Consider the following 21,540-nt stretch of genomic DNA (forward strand, 5'->3'; position numbering starts at 1 on the left):
TCAATCTAAAGGAGGGACAGGGAACCTTTTAACTGCCAATGACATCATTCATGAGCCATCTATAAAATGATCAACATAAAGAATTCCAGCAGTGGGGGGGTTGCCATCCCCTGAAGTTGCCTTGGGCGGGGTCAGACAAATGACTTCATGGCCTTATATGGCCCACAGGCCGGACATTCTCCACCCCTGATCTACAGTCTGGAGAGGGTCAATTCACAAAGCAGGAACTCTAGGGGAAGCTTCATTTCACAGAACCAGGCCAAGATAGGCCTCAAGGACTATTTTGAGGCAAATGCCAGGGCCAGCCCAGGCCACAATCCTCTCCAGGCTCTACTGCAGGATTTCTGGACTTTACCACTTCCCTAAATCAGCACTTTTCCTCTCCCCCATTTCAAATTCCTTTTCTTCAGTGCCTCCCCTCATTAGAATGTAAGCTTCTTGAGGGCAGGGACTAGCTTTCTACTTGTATTTGTATCCCTAGTACTCAGTACAGTGCCTTGCTATTAAGTAATTGCCTAATAAATGTTTATTTACTTGACTCATTGATAGCGAATGCATATCTGCCTTGGAACTACTATCCCATAGAGGGTTGTATGCTATAACAACAACAACAACAACAACAACAACAATAATAATAATAATATATATAAAAACAGCAACAATAGCTAACATTTATATAGTGCTTACCATGTGCCAGACACTGTGCTAATCAGTTTACAATAATTATTTCATTTGATCCTCACAGCAACCTTGTGAGGTGGATGATGTTATTATCCCAATTTTGCAATTGGGGAAACTGAGGAAGATAAGATTAAGTGACTTGCCCAGGGTCACACAGTTAATAAGTGTCCAAGGCTGGATTTGTATACATGTCTTCCTGACTCCAGGCCCAGCACTCTATCGGCTGTGGCATCACCTAGCTGCCCTAATAATATTTAAAATGCTATAAAGGTAGATGTGACAGCTTCTGTTTCCTAACATTTAGAACCAGACTAATTCATCTGGCAATAAGGATGGACCATAGGATTTGAGATCTAGAACTAGTAGGGTCATCTTGTCCAAACCACTCATTTATTTTACAAAATAGGGAACTGAGACCAGAAAGGCTACATGACTTCTCCTATATCACCCAGCTTCTTAAACTGTGGTGTGTGTCCTCATATGGGGTCTTGTAACTGAATGTGGAGGTTGTGAAATGATGATTTATTATCAGTAAATGTTTATATACTTATTTTTATCTACCAAGACACCCAGGGGTCATGTAAAAATCTCTCGGACAAAAGCAAATGGAAAAAGTTTAAGAAGCCTTGCTATATCACACACAGGATTCTAGGTCTAGAGCCAAAAACAAACTAGAAGCCATCCAGTCCAAACTCTTCATTTTACAGAGAAGGAAACTGAGGCCCAGGGAGAAGACGTCACATCCAAGGTCAAGGCTGTAGTAAGCGAGGGTCAATTATCCCGCTGAAAATGTGGTCCTCTTGAGAGATAAGAATCCCAAGTTAGAAGAGTGGAAATTTATTAACTTCTGTTGCTAAACACTTTTTATAGCTGGATGGAATGAAGGAAGGGGGAAAAGTCCAGACAGACCTATAAGGAATACAGATGGAGTTACCAATTCTGATCAATATCTAGAACTCTTAGGATGGCTCAGCCTGGCCACAGGGAAATCAGAAAACTTTAGGATACAGAGGGAGTCCAGTATATTAATAGCATCGTCCCCCGAGAGGCATCCGCCCAGCCCAATATACAGAGTTTACTCACACTAATGAAATTACCAACCTTGGCCTGATAACCAAAGAGAAAGCAAAGAGGCACAAATACTAGCCATAAGAAAATCTGTACTTCCTGCCTTATGAAACTGAGCAAGTACCATTACAAAGCCACCAATACAAAATGCAGTTGCATCTTAGCCCACATGATGACCTGAGAAGCTAGGATTCCATATGTTAGGTCCGTTCGTGTGCTTTGGCCGCTTTCCCACCCTACCCTCACCATGGTCACGTTTATGGCCACGTTCAAGTAAAGTTCAGGAATAAATGTCTCTGCAAAAGATCTGTATGTCCCTGGATGGGGAGGCTCATACTTGTTTAAAGGGAAAGTGTTTCTGCCAGGTGACTAGAACTAGATATAATGGAAGGGAAGAAATAAAAGCAAGAAAAGAAAAGAAAAAAGAATAAAGAAAAGTACTACATCAACAGATGTCTTGATAGACATCCTGAACAAGTTACCGAGACCCTTTTGGGGGCTTACCTTCTCTCCTTTTACGCTACTGCAGTCACATTTGGGTCCAGATGAACACCCGTGACAAGCCTTTAAAAAAAGAAAGAAAGATGGGTTATTTTCAATCCCGAGTCATTTTTGTACATACAGCATACACACAATAAGGTTCTCAAGCTTATGGTGTTTATATCATTGGGGACACAAGGAAGAGTGGTAAGAAAAGGGAATGGGGGTGCTAAGATTCAGTCTGTAGACCACTGCTAAATATTAATTTGGTCACCGGTACTCTAAATGTGATCTCCTTGTCCAATGGCCAACACTTGGACATATTACCCATGAGAGGGATTCTCATCAATCATGCCGTTCTCGCTATAAACGAAGCCGGAAGACAAAAGAAAATTGGAACAAAATGGACAGGTAGCTCACAGGTTCTCCGGGGAGAGGCAAATAAAGGAGGTTTATTATATATCCAGAGGGACCCAGAAACTTCAATTCACAAGACGTTTTGGTCAGCCTGCATTGCATTACTTCATGGTAAGTATTCGCAAAACAACCACCATGAAAATAATTGCAACTTATGCACCAACATCTGTTGTTGAAAATGAAAAGGAAGTTGAATTCTATAAAGAAATCAAAAACACGCTCAAACTTAAATCAACATGTATGCTGATAATGGGTGATTTCAATGCAAAGGTGAGCATGGGGAAAGTTGGAGGAAAATATGTTGAAGAATATGCATCAGGAATAAGAAATGAAACAAAACAGTAACTTAGAGATGACATAGATGCCTCAAATCCCAACAGCATGAATACTCTCTTTGAGAAAGAATCAAGACCTTCTGGTAACAAATATCACCCCCCCCCAAATGAAACTAATTATATTTTAATCAACAGGAAAAGATTCATTACTGGCATAGGAATCATTCCAGAATCAGCTGTCTGTGCAGAGTCAGATCATTAAATTGTTAGAGCAAAAAAACAAAATTAGTACAAAGCTAGAAAGAGAAATAAAAAATGAACTTGGCAGCACAGTGGATTAAATTCTACACAGCATTAGGAAGATCTGAGTTCAAATTCTACCTTGGATTCTACTAGTTGGGCCACCTTAAGCAAGTCATTAAAATCTTTCTCGGCCTCAATCTCCCAGTTTATAAAATGGGGATCATAATTACACCTACCTACCAAAGTTGCTGTGAGGATAAAATGAGATGATATATGTAAAGTGCTTTACGATGCTATCTAAATGCGATGATGATGATGATGGTATAAAAATAAAAACTAAAAACTCCAAAATGACCTTTTTTAAGCAAGTCATCACTAAGATGTCCAAATACAGAAAGATAGGCACACTGGTGCCTCGTTGGTGGAACTGTGCATAGGTATAACCATTTTGGAAAGCAATTTGGAATTATGCAAATAGAGTGACTAAAATATCCATGGCCTTTGACCTGGAGATTTCACTACTAGGCTAAAACTCCAAGAAAGCCACTGATAAGAAAAAAGTCTTTGCATATTATACCAAATATTTGTAGCACTATTTTTTGAATAATAAAGAATTAGAAACAAAGTAGGCGTCCATCAATTAGGGAATGGCTGAACAAACTGAATGAATGTAAATCTAAATGTGAATGTAAAGGAATATTATTATGATATAAGAAATTATGCACATGAATACAGAGAAACATGGAAAGATCTATATGAACTGTTGCAAAGTGGAGTAAGCATATATATATATATATATATGTGTGTGTGTGTGTGTGTGTGTGTGTGTGTGTGTGTGTGTGTGTCCAACTCCATGTGACCCTTGGGATTTCTTTTTTAAAATTAATTTTATTTATTTAATATTTTCCCCAGTTACATTCAAAACATATATATATTTATATTTGTTTTAAAATTTTTGAGTTCTAGGTTCTCTCCCTTGTCCCCATCCACAAGTAAGGAACCACATATGAAGTTATGCAAAATATTCCCATAAAAGTCAAATTGAAAAGGAAAATAGATCTCCCACCCTAATGAAAAGAAACACTCGAGAAAAATTAAGGGGGGAGAAAGGGGGAGAGAGAGGGAGAGAGAGGGAGAGAGAGGGAGAGAGAGAGAGAGAGAGAGAAAGAGGGAGAGAGAGAGAGAGAGAGAGAGAGAGAATATGTTTCAGTCTGTATTCAGACACAATCAATTCCTTCTCTGGCTATGGATAGGATTTTTCATCATGAGTCCTTCAGAGTAGTTGTGGATGATTGTACCGCTGAGAATAGCAAAGTCATTTACAGCTGGTCATCCCGGAACATTGTTATTACTTTGTATAGAGTACATTTCACTTTGAGTTCATGGAGGACTTTGCAGGTTGTTTTGTTGTTGGTTTTTTTTTTTTTTTTAAATGAGAGTATCCTACTTATCATTTCCCCCCATGGGATTTCTTGACAGAAATATTGGAGTAGTTTGCCATTTCATTCTTTAGCTCATTTTACAGATGAGGAAATAGAGGCAAATAAAATGAAGTGACTTGCCCAGAGTCACGCCACTAGTAAGTGTCTGAGGCCAGATTTGAATTCAGATTTTTCTGACTTCAGGTACAGTGCTCTATCCAGCACAATGTAAATGCAAAGAAACAAACACACACACACACACACACACACACACACACACACACACACGCAAATAAAAATGAATATTGCAAAATTACAAAAAACAAGCATAACTCAAGAGATAAGAGGCCTCATTCTCACCCCATCCCCAGCAGAGGTGCGAGGTCCACGTGTTATACATTGTACATATTTTCCAAGTTTTGGGATATACTGATCAGTTATAGTGATTTTTCTCAATTATTTTTCCTTTTTTATTCTACAGAATGGCTCCCTGGAAGAGGGAGGGGAAAGAATACTGGGAGGAATTATGGTAATGCAAAAAAACAGACATTGATAAGATTTTAAAACAAGTCATTGATGGCAAAAATGGCAAATGGATAGAGAAATGAATAATAAGAGAGAATGTGTTGAGGGGGGACACGCAATTTTGAGTGACCCATCCTTAAGATATTTGAAAGACACAAAAAGTCGAAATGATCTTGAAAAAAAAATTCAGATCTTATTATCCACACTCCTCCCTCTACCTCCCCCTCAGAAAAACAAACGAAGAGAATATGGCTATTTTCCCATCTCAACAGATTTTTCCCCTTTTAATGAGAAAAAGCTACACATACAACATCCTTGATGAAGGCTTGAGGAAGGAATGAGCAAGCTTTTACAAATGATATTCTACAGCAGCCCACATCTTTATAATTACACAATTGACTGAACAGTATAGAGAATACGCTGGGCTGGGCTGTTGGCTTTGATAGAGCAAAATGTTACCTTAAAGGCTCTCCTGCAGTAAATTCTCTTGTGCACACATCAAAAATCAGAGATTTCTGGAAAAAATGGGTACTAGCTATTTCTGCATTGCCCTTTCATCTTTGTGCGGATCCCAACGTCCTAGAAGCTAGAAGTCCTAGGGAGATTGCCCCAGCTACTCCCAGGCAGGAGTACAGTGAAGTTGTACTATCCAGAGCCCCCCAGAAAGGAAGAAGCCACACGATCTGTACACTAGTGCCCGAGAGCAGCTGCTGCCATTTCCTTCTGTTGCCTTTGAGAAAGGCCTTCTGATTGCCAAGCAGGGGACTGGAGTGATCACTGACTGCCCTTGGAGCCAGAGCCACTGATTGCTGGGCGGGCCTCTGTGGGCCACAGCTGCCCTTGAATTAGAACTGCTGAGGTTTTCTAGGAGGCAAATCAGGACTGTGGCTACAGCAGTTATTACTCAGGCCTCAGGAGGCCGGGGGAAAGGCGACCGGACACCAGCCAATAACGGCGACCCAGATGCAAAAGTGGAGCTGGGATCAAGACCATGAGGAAAAGGCATCCTCTGAGAATCCTGCCTGTTGGGAGCAAGGAGGGGAGGAGTGATTCCTCCTGTTTTCTTTCTTTGTTTTCCACTGCTATAATCTGGGAACTGGAACTGGGCTTCTAAATGTGTATCCCTCCCCTCATGCCTTCTCGTTTAATTAAAAACAACAACAACAACAAATGTTTTATTGATGTCTTTTGTCTCTGCAGTGAAGTCCTTTCAACACCCCCACCAAAACCATAAAGAAACAAATAAATAAACGAATACCACCATATCAGCATCCATTTTGTCCGAGATCTTTTCCACTTTTCATGGCTTCTTTCAGCCATCTGAAGAACTAGTCCCTCAATACTGGGTCCCCTTCTACAACATTCTCTACCAGATCTGACAATATAGCTCATTTCTCAGCAGAGTTCCTCACCTCTCTGTTGCACTGTTTCATAGGATTTCTGTAGGCCTGTCAGGCTCTTCAATCACTAGAGCAGGTTTGATTTTGATTTAGTGATCTATTCATTTACATTGTTACAGTCATACACACACACACACACACATATGCACACACACACATGCACACATACACATATATACACATACATGTATTATTGGGGGAACTGTGCATCAATATAACCATTTTGGAAAGCAATTTGGAATTATGCAAATATCCATAGCCTTTGACCCAGAGATTCCACTACTAGGCTAAAATTCCAGGAAGACCACTGATAAGAAAAAAGTCTTTGCATACACCAAATATATATATATATATGTGTGTGTGTGTGTGTGTGTGTGTGTGTGTGTGTATTATATATTCTATGTAAGAACATAAAATAATATATCATATATTGATATAACATATAATAAACATATTATATATATATGTGTGTGTGTATTATATAATATATTCTATGTAAGGACATAAAATAGTATATCATATATTGATACAGCACATAATAAACATATTATATGTATATATGTGTGTATTATATAATATATTCTATTTAAGGACATTAAATAACATATTGTATAGTGACATAATGCATATAATACACATATTATGTGTATATATATACAATGATGTATATATGTATATATAACTGCATATATATATATATACATATACCTGTGAAATAGGTGTTATTATATATCCATTTTACAGATTAAGTGACTAACCCAGAATCACACAGCTAATGTTTAAGACAGGAGTCAAACTCCGATCTTCCTGATGCCAAGCACAGGCCTTCTATTTGCTATATCAGCCAGCTACCTGCCATATAATGTCACCTTGTCAGCCAATGCCACAAAGAATATAGAGTGCCTCAATTTCTCCTTAAAGAGCGAGGGGGTCAGACTTGACAAAGGGCATCAGCAACAGAACAAAAGCACTAATGCTATTTGACCCAGTAGAACAGTGACAGGAAAACATCCAGACAACACAAAATTTAATTGGATGAAATGCTCAAGAGGAAGGTCATGGTGAAGGGCAACAAAAGGGTACAAAGTGGATCGGAGAGAAGTGAGAAAAAAATCAATACATTAATTATAAGACTGCTATTTTTTTCCATTAATACTCTTCCCCCCAAAAAAGGAAGGAGGATCAATGAAACAGGTGAATTCAATGTGATCAACACACATTGAATCTTTCTTATGTGCCAGGCAGTGGAGTGGCCAGAAGGCCTTAATCCTGCTTCTGACCATGCAATGACTCCAGGCAGTCACACCCCCAAAAAAGTGGTAATTTGCACTAGGAGAAGAAGTTTCCTCCTCTGGGACTTCCTATCTCAGTGAAATTGAAGAATCAGTCCCTATCCCTATGGAGCAAATGTTGCATTAAGTTGAGAACAGAGACAGAATTGAAGCAACAATCCATGCCCAACAGAAGTCCCCATTCTGTTTCCTTTTACATGACATACAATTTATTTATATCAATAGACATGGCTGAGTCTCCAACATTTTAGATGGTCTGAACCAACTCGAGACTCCCAAAGGCTCTAATCCCACCTCCGACTTTGCAAACGTGTGACATCAGGCAAGTCCTAGCTTCCAATGTCCCCCCTCCCCAACCCTCATTATCTTAGATCTATTTTAAAGTTATATATGTGTCTTCTACTATAGAATGTAAGCTCTTTGAGGACAGGGGATTGTTCCATTTTTATTTACTTCTTTAGATTAGAAGTTCTTAAACCTTTTTACATGTCATGGACCCTCCCTTTGGCAGTCTAGCGAAGACTATGGACCCATTCTCAGGATGTTTCTAAATTCATAAAATAAAACACAAAGGATCACAAAAGAAACCAAAGGTTAGTGAAAATAAAGATATGCATTTTTCTCCATCCACTTTCATGAACCCCCCTGATATTTACCTATAGGCCCCATAAGAGGGTGTTTGATTAAAAACTCCTGCCCTAGTGCCTACTCCATTACATGGGATATAGGTAGATGTTTAATAAATACTGTTGCTCAAACACAGGACACTGAGGAAAGCTGTGATCTGGGTGGCTCAGAGCATAGAATTCTGGGATGGGTGTTCAGATCTTGCCTCAGATGCTTACTATCAATGTGACTGCTATAGGCAAGTCAGTATCTCTTTTGGCCTCAGTTTCTTCATCTGTAAAACAAGGGGCCTGAATCCAATGACTTCTACCAGATCTAAATCTAGGATTCCATGCAATAAATTGTCCGGGGACAAATGAGCCAATCTTAATGGATCAACTGATGACAATGATGGCACAGGCATATTTTAAGCACCCTTGATGTTTTACGGCCAAACAGGGATCAATGAGGGGTTGGAAGTGAATTCCAGCCATTCTGGATGGACGGAGACAGGGTTTGTGGCGGGTGGGCTGCCGTGCCGTGACTGAGGCAGCGACGACCTATTAGAGTTCGGTCCTCACTAAAATAATCAAAATGCAGTTTTCTTCCCCTCCCAGCAGCAAATCCCCACGTTCGTGTCTGAATGTCTCATCTCCCTGATGAGCCCCGGCAAACGGAAGGGCAAAAACGGTTTCATTTTTTTGTCCATCACCCAGGTCCAGCACAATGCCTCCTATACAAGAGGTGTTCCGTAAACGGCCGAGTTGCTGGGTACATGCCCTCACAGACAGAGGATTGTCAAATGACAGAGCAGGTGCTGAGTTGAGTGGTCGAGAGAGCTTTAAGTCATCATATAATGGATCCTTAACATCCTCCGGCCATCATTTAGATTTCTTCTCCTGTTCCTTTCATCAACTAAATGCTTTTACACCTCTGCCTACCTAAGGAAAAGGTCAGTCCTCTCCAGAGGCTTTTAAAAATAGTATTGTGCACCACAAAACAATCAAAACTCAGTACTGAGAAATTAAAAAGAACAAGCTTGGCTCTCAAGAACTATGTGGGAACAGCTCCCCCTTCTGTTTCGAATAGAGTAGGATACAGATTTTTTTCCATGTGTTGAACAGTATTGTTGGGGGGGGGGTGTCTATTCTTTTTTCTTTTAATTTTTTTATTATAAAAGCTGGATCTCTGAGAAGGGAGATGAGGAAGGGGAAGGGGACAGGAGCAAATATAATCAATATAAAATGAAAGAAAACTCTAAAAATCGATTATAAAGAATAATATTAAATAAACATGACAAAGGAATCAGTTCTAGCCTATCCTGCTTGAGAGGTAAGATGTTCCTAATAACTTGGTATCTTCCTTCAATTAAAAGATTCAGGGATATTTTATCTGAAGAGGAGAACACTGAGGGGGGGAGGACATGGTATCTGTCTTTGGGTAGCTGAAAGGCTAACGGATAAGAAAAGAGAGCAGCTTTATCCTTTAGGTGACAGAAAGCAAGGGGTAAAATTTAAGCTCCACATAATGGAAGGGGCAAGGGAAATGCTGAACAATGAGAACTTTCTAAAAGGGGAATGGGCTCCCTAGGGAGATGCTGTCTTTCTCCTAACTGAGGCTCTTCAACTAGAAGCTGGATTGCCAACCATCATGCATGTTGCATCAGGCAATCCTCTTCATGTAGATATTGGAGGAGATGGTGGCTAAGGGCACGCTAATCCTCAAATTCTGCAGTCCTGTGATTCTATACCCTATTACCTATATTATTACACTGACCAAGTTACCCGTGTTGTGATACTATACTGAACAAACAATACAAATAAGTATCCCGATAGATCGTATCATAGCCCATTATATAGTATATTCACACTCATTGAAACATCAAGTTGTGTTGTTTCAACCTCCATGATGTCCTAGGCCAGTAGAATGTATGGGCAGGGAGCAATCCCCATGGAGAAGCAATATAATGAATGGATATACACATACATATATGTTCTTACACACACACACATAAATGCATACATACACACACATATATATGTATATATGTATGTATATTAGAAAGAACAGGACTCAAACTGATTATGGGACCCTGGGTAAGTTATTTAACCAGTCAGGAGTTACTTAAGTGCCTTAGTAGAGGGAATTTCCTCAAGTGGGAATTCTTATTAGCCATAAATATCACAGGTGGTCCCCATTCCTCTCTATCCGTGCGTCTTTAACCCAGTAAGTGCCCAAAATGTATGTTGGATTGAATTGCTGCACCTCTCGGACCTGTCCCCATCTTGTTCCTCACACACACTGCCACTATCCACACTCAGGCCTTCATTCATCCTAGATGATTTCAATAGCTTTCCAGTTACTTTCCTGGTTTCCTCCAAGTCATCTTCCAGCCAGCTATCAGAATTCTATTCCTGAAGTAGGCCAGAAGCAAAAACTATAATGTAGAGGGCACCCCATCAGAGGCTCCAATGATCTCAGATTAGAAGAGACCTCAGAGATCAGAGGATTTTAAATTCATCCATACGGAAGGGACCTCAGAGGTCAGTTCATCCAATCCTCTTGTAACTGAGGTCTAGAAAGGTAAATAACTTGTCCAAGGTCATACAGATAGTAAATAGCTGTTCCTCAGACTCCCAATCTGGAACTGTCCATTATGAGCTACTCTTCAGATTTCTCCATCTTCGGTGGTTCCTTAGGAGAAAAACAAACTCTTCAGCCCACCTTTTAAAGCCTTCCACAGGCTGACTCCCAAATAATAGCCCTGTCTTTTTTCATATTACTGCGGTCACACTCTCCATTCAAAATTGGCGCACTAGATGCGCCCATCTTCAGTCTCCTAGCCTTTGCTCAAGCTGTCACCCCTACCAGGAATGCCACGGTTCCCCCTTCCCTCCTTTATTCCTCATCCTAATTTCCCCACTAGTGAAAAGGGGATGATAATGGCACCTTCCTTAAAGGGTTGTTAAGAGGAAGTCATACATATATACATATATGCATACATATGTATATTTTATATACATACAATCTCTCTCTCTATATAGATGTGTGTCTATATATATGTATATATATGTATATATATATATATATATATATATACTGCTTTGTAAATCTTTGAAAGCTCAACATCTAAATGTTAGTGATCAGCAGCATCTTCATCATTATCATCAGCATCATTATGACTGGGATCCTTAATTTCCTTCAGAGCAGAGATGTATACAGCATAAGAAGTCACGTGAGCTTAGTTCACATTCTGTGTCCAACACATCTTGGCTGTGTGACCCCAGGCGTGGCACATGCCTTCTCAATACCCCCCATTCCATGACTCTCTGCCTTGGCAGGAATTCTTTCATCTCTCTAATCACAAAATCCCAAATCTGCTCCCTAGCTCTATTATTGGACACACTTTCTGTTCACTTCGCTATATACACTACATCATTTCTCCCCACTTCCATCCCCAAAAGGATGAAAACGCCTCGAAGGCAGGGATCCCAAATGTTTCTATCTTTGTGTGCCTCAGATCACAGTGCCTGGTCTGTAAGACAACATTATAAAGACAAACAACTCTGAAAGACCCAAGAACCCCGCCCAACACGATGACCAACCATAAAGCCAGAGGGTCCAAGGTGAAACTGACAATCTAGATGGAGACCAACTTTTTTTTTGGACGTGGCCAATACAGGAATTTATTTCTCTTGACCCTACATGTCTGTCACAGGGATTTTATTTTTTTTTCCCCAATAGAGGAAGAGTGGGAGGGAGAAACTATCAATTTTTGCTCATGGAAAAAATAAAATTTAATTTAAAATGGAGATGCTTTTTGAACTGAAATTAGGATTAAGCAAGTGGTGATGTAGAAACCTCTTCTGAATTGCTTCCCTGGTGAGATTCGAGGGCAGCTTTTCAGCTCATTACCATTCATTCCCACATGCTTTGTGACCTACAGAAAAATTCTGTTGGGTGGTCTGCTATCAAAGAAGAAACTCGAGAAGGGGGAAGGAGCCCACGGTGGGCCCAGCCCGTTCAGGAGGCTATCTTCTGGTGACTCCTGTGCGATCCGCTTCACTGAAATCCCATTTGCGTAAAGGAATGCGGAGGCTACACATTACTGGAATAGTTAAGTGAGGCACTCTTGCACCGGGTCTGAAGGAACAACACACAGTATTCAGTGAGTCTCCAATTCAAATTACTGAAAAAAAAACTGCTTCGGGCCAGAGAGAGGGGACCAAACAAGGGATACCGAGATAAAGTGTGGAGCTATTATGTTAATAATAGTTATTTAACCCAAATAAGCAGGCACATGATTTTATTAAAACTGGAATTTTCCCAGCAAGCCAAAATAGGCTAAAGAATTTGGCTCGTTTCCTATGACTAGAAATGAGATGGAGGGTCCAGGGCTCTCCCCCCTAACGATTTCAGCCAGCAACTGCCACATGTTTTAGAGTCATTGAAACCCACAAATACATTAACAAAATGTAAAGGTTTACAAGCCCTCCTGGCTAGCATGTGTTGAGTTTGCAATGCTCTCGACAGGGAAACTACTAAATATGCATCCATTTCTCTCAGTATTTTTGAACACATGTACATGACTTTAAAAAAAAAACAGACTTTTAAACATGAATGATTTCAGAAATGAGATTTCTCTCCAAGTAAATCATGTGAAATAGATAGCGCTAATACTCAAATTTGATACCTTCAAGAGGCAAGAAGGGGAACAGAAACGCTGTTCACTTCATCAGTTCTGGAATTTAAACTGCATTTATTTTTTAGTTAAAAAAAGGAAAAGAGAAGGCTTGAAATCAATCACACAACATCCAGCTTAGAGAAGTAAAAAGTGCCTCATCCCCACAGGCTCTGTGGATTGTAACTTCTCGAGGGCATCCCCACTTTACAGATGAGGCAACCGAGGCGCAGCTGGAATAGATTAAAGGGCTGTCACTTGAGGTCGGACATAAAATAGGTCATCGTGGTATAAATTCCGACCCGGTTCATCTTCTGACTTTCAAGCCGGAAGATGAACCGAACCACCGTTGCTACTCTAAAATAATCATGCTGAATGCAGCAAAATTACAATGACTTCCCCAGATTATAATGGCCCCAAAGAGAAGATTGGAGAACTGGCCCTTTTTGCCACTTCTCTGCAGAGGTATGGGACTGTAATAGTTTAGTTTCACTGAACTGCCTTTTCCTTTCTTCTTTTTTATCCTTTTAAAAATACTATCCAGAGACGTTTCTCAGTAACAAGGGATGGGAGGGGAGGGAAAGTATAAATCAGGAAATATAGGTAATAAAAACAAAAGCGATCAAAAATATTGGGAAAAATAAAATGCATTTAAAAAAGCAAATCTGCATGAGCACAAACTGGAATTTGGTCCACAATGGAAATTCAAGAGGAAAAAAGCCACGTTAAAAAGGGAAGCGTCCTCAAATTTAGATGCTTGTATTTCCAAGGCTGATAATAAATAGAAGAGATTACTAAGTATTCTCATTAGAATGAGTCAAATTCCAATTTTCAAATCAATAAGTATTATGTGCCCAATACATGCTCGGTACCGTACTTGTTGAAACAAAGCAAAAGGGACAAGGGAAGGAAATAAATAAATTTAGATAGCACTTACTAGGTGCTGGGCACTGTGCTCAACACTTTTTATAACTATTATCTCATTTGATTCTCACAACAACCCTTTAGGATAGTTGCTTTGTTATCCTCTTTATATACAGATGAGGAAACTGAGGTAAACGGAGGTGAAGTGACTTGACTGAGGTCATACAACTAGTAAATGTTTGAGACCAGATTCCCAGCTCCAGATCCAGCATCCTATGCACCCAGCCACAAACTGATTCTTCTTTTAGGATCACAGACTTTTCAGAATTATAAGATATCCTTCCATTTGTTGGATACCACTGGGTCTTAGGCAAGAAACTGAAGGCATCTGGGGCACTTGCTGGCGTTTGTGTTGTTACAGCCCGTTAAAGGCAAGAGGTGCAGATGAGAAAGTCAATTCTGGAAAGTGGAGTTAAATAAATAGTGTCTAAGTATATAACAACAATAACAATAATAGTAACTTACATTCACAGATCACTTTAAGATCTATAAAACACTTCAAGTATATTATCTTACGTGATCCTCACAACAACCCTAGGAGAAGTTAGGTGCTATTATTATTTCTTTTTTTACAACTGAGGAAACTGAAGCTGAGAGAGAAGTGACTTGTTTGAGATCACAAAACTAATGTTTCTGAGGCACGATTTGAATCTAGGTCTTTCTGACTCTAAGTCTAGCACTCTGCCACATGGCCACTCAAATATTTGAATACTGAAAGGTCAAGGATGGAGTAGGCCAGACAAAGGCTGGCAGGAATGTAATCATGTTGATTCTTGTGAATCTAATAAAAAATGCTTTAATCCCAAACAGAAAGGGGAAGGGAGTCAACTGCCTATACAATAACGCCAACAGAGATGCCCGGAAATTCACAGGAGATAAAAATCTGGTGGGTGGAGGGTATCTGTCGATCACAAAAAGTCAGTTTATAAAAATCTAGAGAATGAGTAATAATCAAGATGAACTGAAGGCCTTCAAGGAAAAATCTGATCTCATAGCTATCACTGAGATTTCATGAGATAAGACATATAACCCGAACACAGCTCTGAAAGGGTACAATTTATTCAAAAGAGACAGAATAGGAAAATAGTGGGGAGGGGGGGACAAAAGGAATTATGTATTAAGAAGAAATATTCATGTGAGAAAATCTAAGAACCAAAGGATGAGATTACTTCACCTGGATGAAGATCAAAGGAAAGACTAACAGCTACATTATACTCATTATCTGGACAGGAAAAAAAGAACTAGATGAAGAATTTGGGATGGGGAAAAGGAAAAAGGAATCAAATCCAGGCAGATAATAATAGTACTGATTGGGAAGGGGAGGGAAGAGCTTCAATTATCTGGATTTCTATAATAGCTCTTGCTCCATCAAAAAGCCCAACAACTAATAATTTCTTGAATTGACTTCATGATAATGTCATCCTTCAAAGGCTGAGGAACCAACAAAGGGAATTCTAGTCAATCTGGGTCTCACCAATAGGGAGAATCTGGTTGCTGGAGTAGAAGTGATGAGAACCTTAGGGAGTAGTGATTACTCCATCTTAGAATTCGTGATGGGAAAGATGAAGAAAGCTGGGAAGAGTCAGAAACCAACTTTATGCTCTGAAAAAGTCGATTTCAAAGTGTTCAGAGGGAGAACAGCAGGATCCTATACATTCAAATTCTTCAGGGAAAGTCTTCCAGGAAGAATGAGCAAACATTCATAAATGAAAATCTGCAGATAGAGAAATAATTCAGATGAGAGGAAAAATAGGAGCCATCTAACAAGATTGATGTAGATATATAGTGATCTCAGTGACTAACTTATTACTGTTATCCCTTCCACATAGCGACTTTCCCCATCGTGGTCTTGATATAGCATGGGGCAGCAGAAGAAATTAAATAAGAATTCTTGGGAATTTTGCAGAAGCCACAGATGACACACGATGGCCAGCAGATGTTATAGAGCCTATGACCAAATACTTAATCCAAATTTTCATTGGATTAAAAGAAAAAGAAAAAAAATTAAGATTTCTTCTCTGGTACACAGAGAAGGCCAAAAAACTTTTATGTGGGTTTTCCAGATCAGGGGGGTGTTGCACCTCTAACCCCAATGATGTAGAAGGAATAGCTGGTGTGTGTGTGTGTGTGTGTGTGTGTGTGTGTGTGTGTGTGTGTGTGTGTGTTTATGGAATCAAGGAAAAATAAGAGTCCAGGTATAAAAGTGTGGTACATCCCTGTAAGAGCAGTGGCTAAGGTGAAGAAAGATAAGGAAAGCAAAAAAAGGACTTGAGCCTTTGTTTTTGTTTTTTAAAGTGATACTGAAGAAAGAAGGAAGATCAAAGAAAGGATAAGTTCCCTACTCTGGGCAGATGGAACAATAACTGACAACAGAGAGAAGGCAGAGCTAGTCGATTCTCATTCTGCCGCTGTTTTTTTCCTGCCAAGGAGAATGACCTTTGGACTGGAAAGGACAGACAAATAGAGAGAATAGGGTATTAGTACTCAAGATAAATAAGAAGATAGGGAGAGAGCACCTAGCTGCTTTTGACGAATGCAAGTCATCCAGGCAGATGAACTAAATCCTTGAGTACCGAGAGAACTGGCAGGTGTGATTGCTGAGCTATTGTCAGGATCTTTGAAGGATGGCAAAGAACAGCAGAGGTACTGCAGGAGGAGAGAAGGACAAATGTCCCAATTTTCAAAAATTGAAAGGGATGGAGAATACCAACTATAAGCCAATGAACTTGATTTTGGTTTCTGACAAAATTCTATTTTAAAGAATAATTAATAGAATAGAAAATATTTCAAAAACAAAGCTGTGATTTAACAAGCCTGGCATGGCTTTGTGCCAGACTCAGCTTATTTCTTTTATTGACACCTTGCCACCTTACCTAACCTGGTAGACCAGAGAGCGCTATAGCTATAGTTAATCGATAGAGTGGCTTTCCCATGAAAGATATCAAGTTGTGTGTCCAAGATGAGTGTATAATTAAGCAGGTTCAAGGCTGGCCAAATGGCCAAACCAATGTGGATTAATAAACAAACTGATGTCAACTTGGAAGATTCTTTCCTGTGGCGGGGAAGGATCCTGAGGAATCGGTTCTTGGCCCTGTGTCAAGTAACATTTTTATCAATTATTTGCACATAAAGGCATCGAAGGAATCCTTATCAAATTTATAGATGACACAAATCTAAAAGGCAAAGCTAATCCACTGGATGATAGGATCCCAGAAGCTCTTAACAGGCTAATTTAAGAAGATATGGTTTAATAGGGAGAAAAGTCAACTCTTCCATTTAGATTCCCAAAAAACTGATTTCACTAGTATAAGAATGAAAAGGATGGTGAGAGAGTTCAAAAAAAGACATGGAGATGTTAGTGGACCGCAAGTTCACTGACAGTCAATGGCATGATCTGGCATTAATGCAAGCTGGGGCTTCAGTTAGAGAGGGCTGGCTTCCAGAAGCCAAATGGTAGCGTGCCCTACTTTACATCTGAAATACTGCTTTCAGCTCTGAGCATCACATTCTATGAAGAGCATCCAGAAATTAGAGAGGGTGAGAGGGAGAACCATGAGGTCTGCATGACAAAGGGGAAAGAACAATGAAATTGGAGTCAGAGGCCCAGAGTATGAAACCTATCTCTGCTACTGGCTATGTAGGTGACCACAAAGTTTCACTCCCTGGACCTCAGTAAAAGGAAGGGATGGATCTAGATTGCCTGGGAGGACCCTTCCAACTCTAGATCTAGAATCCTGTATGTGACCCTGGGCAAATCCCTTTCTCTCTCTGGACCTCAGTTTCCATCTCTGGAAAATGAAACATTTGATCTAGATGGTCTGGGACGGTTCAAGCTCTAGAGCTGGGATGTTCCATGTCACCTTGGACAAGGGCCCTCCTAGGTATAGAACTAGGACTCTATAATATCTTGCATAGGAAGATTGGCTGAAGGAATTCGAGATGTTTGGCCAGGAGATGAGAAGACTCATTCAAGTATTCATTCAAGTATTTGAAGTGCTGTCATGTGGAGTAGGGCTAACAGAATCAACAAGATCAAGAGCTTGAAAGGCCCTCAGAGGCTTTCTAGTCTAAACCCCTCATTTTATAGAGGAGGAAAATGAGGTCCAGCACACGGTTACAAGGTTATTGTGGCAGGTGGGATTTCAATTTAGGTTTTTTGACTTCAAATCCAGCCCTTTCCCCCTATATCACACTAATTGATTATGCTTCTTCTGCCTGGCTACAAGGAAGAGAACTAAAAACATTGGATTATAGTTGCAAGGAAGCAAATTTAGGATGAGTCTCAGGAAAAGCTTCCCAGTGGAACTATGGAGCTATCCCAAATCAAGTGGGCTGCCTCTGGAGGGAGTATGCTCTCCCTCATGGAATAGCTTCCATAAAAAGCTGGATACTTCTTAGCAGTTATGTTCTATGTATTGGAGATTCTTTCCCAGTGTGGATTAGAAGAGAGCTTGGTAAATAGGAGGGGAAGGGGATAAGAGAAAAAGAGAAAGGGCATGATAAAGGGAAGGTGGATTAAGGAAGGCAGTGGTTAAAGCAAAAGAGACTTTTGAAGAGGAATCGGATAAAAACAGAGAGGAGAAAGAAACAGAAGATAGTGAGATACAGGGAAAAGCACAGTAATCATAAATGGCAATGGGATAAGTTCCCCTAAAAATGGAAGCAAAAGCAGAATGGATTAGAAACCAGAATTCAACAATATGTCAGTTACAAGAGGTACCTTTAAAACAGACAGACACATACAGAGTTAAAATGAAGGACTGGAGTAGAATCTAATATACTTCAGCTAAAGTAAAAATGGCAGAGACTGGCAATAATGATCTCGAACAAAATAAAAGCAAAAGCAATCCCAACTAAAAGGGATAATCAGGGAAACTACATTTTGCTAAAAGGTCTTACAGACAATGAAGTAATATCAAATATTTTTATAACAAGTTTGTCTGATAAAGGCCTCCATTCTCAAATACATGCTGAAGATAGAACTGGATCAATTTTACCAAAAAAAATCATAGTATTTATAATTGGCCAAAGGATAAATTGACAAATGGTCAAAGGATATAAACAAGATGTTTTCAGAAGCTATCCATAGTTACATAAAATGTTCTAAGTTATTACTGATTACAGAAAAGCAAGTTGAGACAACTTTGAGGTACCATCTCACATCTATCAGAATTGACAAATGCTGGAGGGAATAAGGGAAAATAAGTGCACTACTGAAGTGCTGGTGGAGTAGTGAACTGGTCCAACTCATTCTGGAGAACAATTTGGAATGATGCCCAAAGGGCTATAAAATCGTGTATGCTCTTTGACCTAGCAATTATTAGGTCTGTATTCCAAGGAGATTAAAGACAAAGACAAAGACAAAGGACACATATTTCTAGCAGCTCTTTTTGTGTTCGCAGAGAATTGGAAATTGAGGGATGTTCATTAATTGAGGAATGGCAGAACAAGTTATAGCATATGATTGTGATGGAATACTATTATGTTATAAGAAATGACAAGGGGGAATAGATTCAGAAAAACATGACAAAAATACATGAATTGATGCAAAATGAAGTGAGAAAAAAACCAGATCATTGTGTGCAGGAACAGCAATGTTGTCATGATGATCGACAGTGAAAAACTTGGCTAGTCTCCCAATGATCCAAGACAATTCCAGAGCACCCATGAAGAAAAATACTCTCCACTTCAAGAGAGAGAGAACTGATAAACCATGAGTACCAACTGAAATATAACTTTCACTTTCTTTTTCTTGCTTTTAAAAAGTGTCTAAATATAGAAATGTTTTTCATGATTTTACATGTGTGATTAATACATTATTGCATTAATGGCATTATTTGCCTTCTCCATGGGTGGGGGAAAGGGGGAAGGGAAGGAGACAAAACATAAAATACAAAGAATGCTAAAAAATAAATAAATAATGAATTGGAAAAAAAGAAACATGAACCTATTCTACAACTTTTCTTACAGATGAGGACCTAAACTCTGTACAAATACTTCAAATAATGGAGAAACCATTCCTTGAGTTGGCCAATTGTTAGAAAGTTGTAACTTTGATGCAGCTAAAATTTGTTTCCTCATCACATCCACCATTTAGTATTAATTCTCTAGAGTAGTGCTCTCCAAACTTTTCTTATTGTGGATTACATCAGTAAAATGTTTTTCAGTATGTGCCTCTAAAAAAAATAAAAACAAAGCTCACAGGCCCCAGGTTAAGAATCAACTCTGATTCTGTGATTCCAAACATTATAGTCACAAACCCATTTTTCAAAAATATATGCTAGTCTCTCAGAAAAAAAAATGCAAGGAGAAATGTCTAAGGGCAGAAATCATGCTTTCTTCCTGGACCCTTCCTGCATGTTGCAAAAGCTCAGATATTAAAAACAAATGAATAAATCACAATGAAAATGGAATGGCTCCTTTTGTTGTTAATAAAAAATGAAAATTAATATTCCCCTAGGGCAAGGGCATATTAGGCTCCCTCACAGTCAAGTTAGATTCAAAGGAATGTGCTTTCAAGTTTTCAAAAATACTTAATAAGTCTATCATAAGTTTTTCCAGAAGCAAATCCATTAAACCCAGGATTGCCATTAATCATTTACAGGTTCAGGGGTCATCAGTGCTAAGGCCATATGAAGGAAAGCAGAAGTCTGTTTTCTTCCTGCCAAAATAAGGTCAACTAGAGAAACCTCCTTTTCCCCTGTCAAATATTGAAACCCATTAATGGAATACAACTTAGTTTCTTAACGCATCACTAAAGAGGAAGTGAGGTAGATTGAAACAAAGTAAGAAAACAGGGAAAGTTCCTTGGGATAATGATGGAACGGTCTTTGGATGGATTTCACAGTGATTCTGCTAGGAAGAATCCTGTACTGAAATCAAAAGCCATACCTTTTGACCCAGCTATCCACTACTCAGTCTATATCCCAAAAAGATCAAAAAAGAGGAAAGGAATCCATATTACAAAACTTTGCATAGAAGCTTTTTGTGGTGGCAAAGATCTGGAAGCTATGGGGATACTCATGGGAATGGCTGAACAAATTATGGCACATGAATATGATATTGTTGCACCATAGAAATAATGAAAGAGATAAATCACGAGAAACCCGGGAAAGTTTGTATGAATGGATGCAGAGTAAAGTAAGCAGAACAAGGAGAACAATTTTTTTTTAAAGTAAGCTTCCATCTGTCTTCAGACACCATCAGTCGTGTCTGAGGAAGGATAGAATTTTCATCTGAGTCCTTCAGAATTGTCTTAAATCATTGATTTAATCACTGATTGCTGAGAAAAGTTAAGTCATTCACAGCTGATCATCTTATAGTATTTGTGTTACTGTGTACTATTTTCTCCTGGTTCTACTCATTTTACTTCGCATCAGGAAAACTATTTCTATAATAACAAAAACACTGCAAATAAAGACTAAGTGACTGAGGTGGGATTCAAACTCATCTCTTCCTGGCCTCATTCATTAGGCCATTCTGCTGCCATATTTTAAAAAATGCTCCAAATCTGTAATAATAAGAGAA

General features: G+C 39.2%; 1 protein-coding gene across 1 annotated transcript in view; it reads right to left on the minus strand.

Annotated features, from left to right (window-relative positions):
• COL4A5 (collagen type IV alpha 5 chain) overlaps positions 1-21,540 on the minus strand; it is a 228,849-nt gene that overhangs the window by 172,377 nt on the left and 34,932 nt on the right. Inside the window, exon 2 of the mRNA XM_051969028.1 lies at positions 2,254-2,313. Coding sequence (XP_051824988.1) covers positions 2,254-2,313 — 60 coding nt within the window. The remainder of the gene's footprint in view (positions 1-2,253; positions 2,314-21,540) is intronic.

Source organism: Antechinus flavipes, chromosome X, assembly GCF_016432865.1.
Source record: "Antechinus flavipes isolate AdamAnt ecotype Samford, QLD, Australia chromosome X, AdamAnt_v2, whole genome shotgun sequence".
Lineage (NCBI taxonomy): Eukaryota > Metazoa > Chordata > Mammalia > Dasyuromorphia > Dasyuridae > Antechinus > Antechinus flavipes.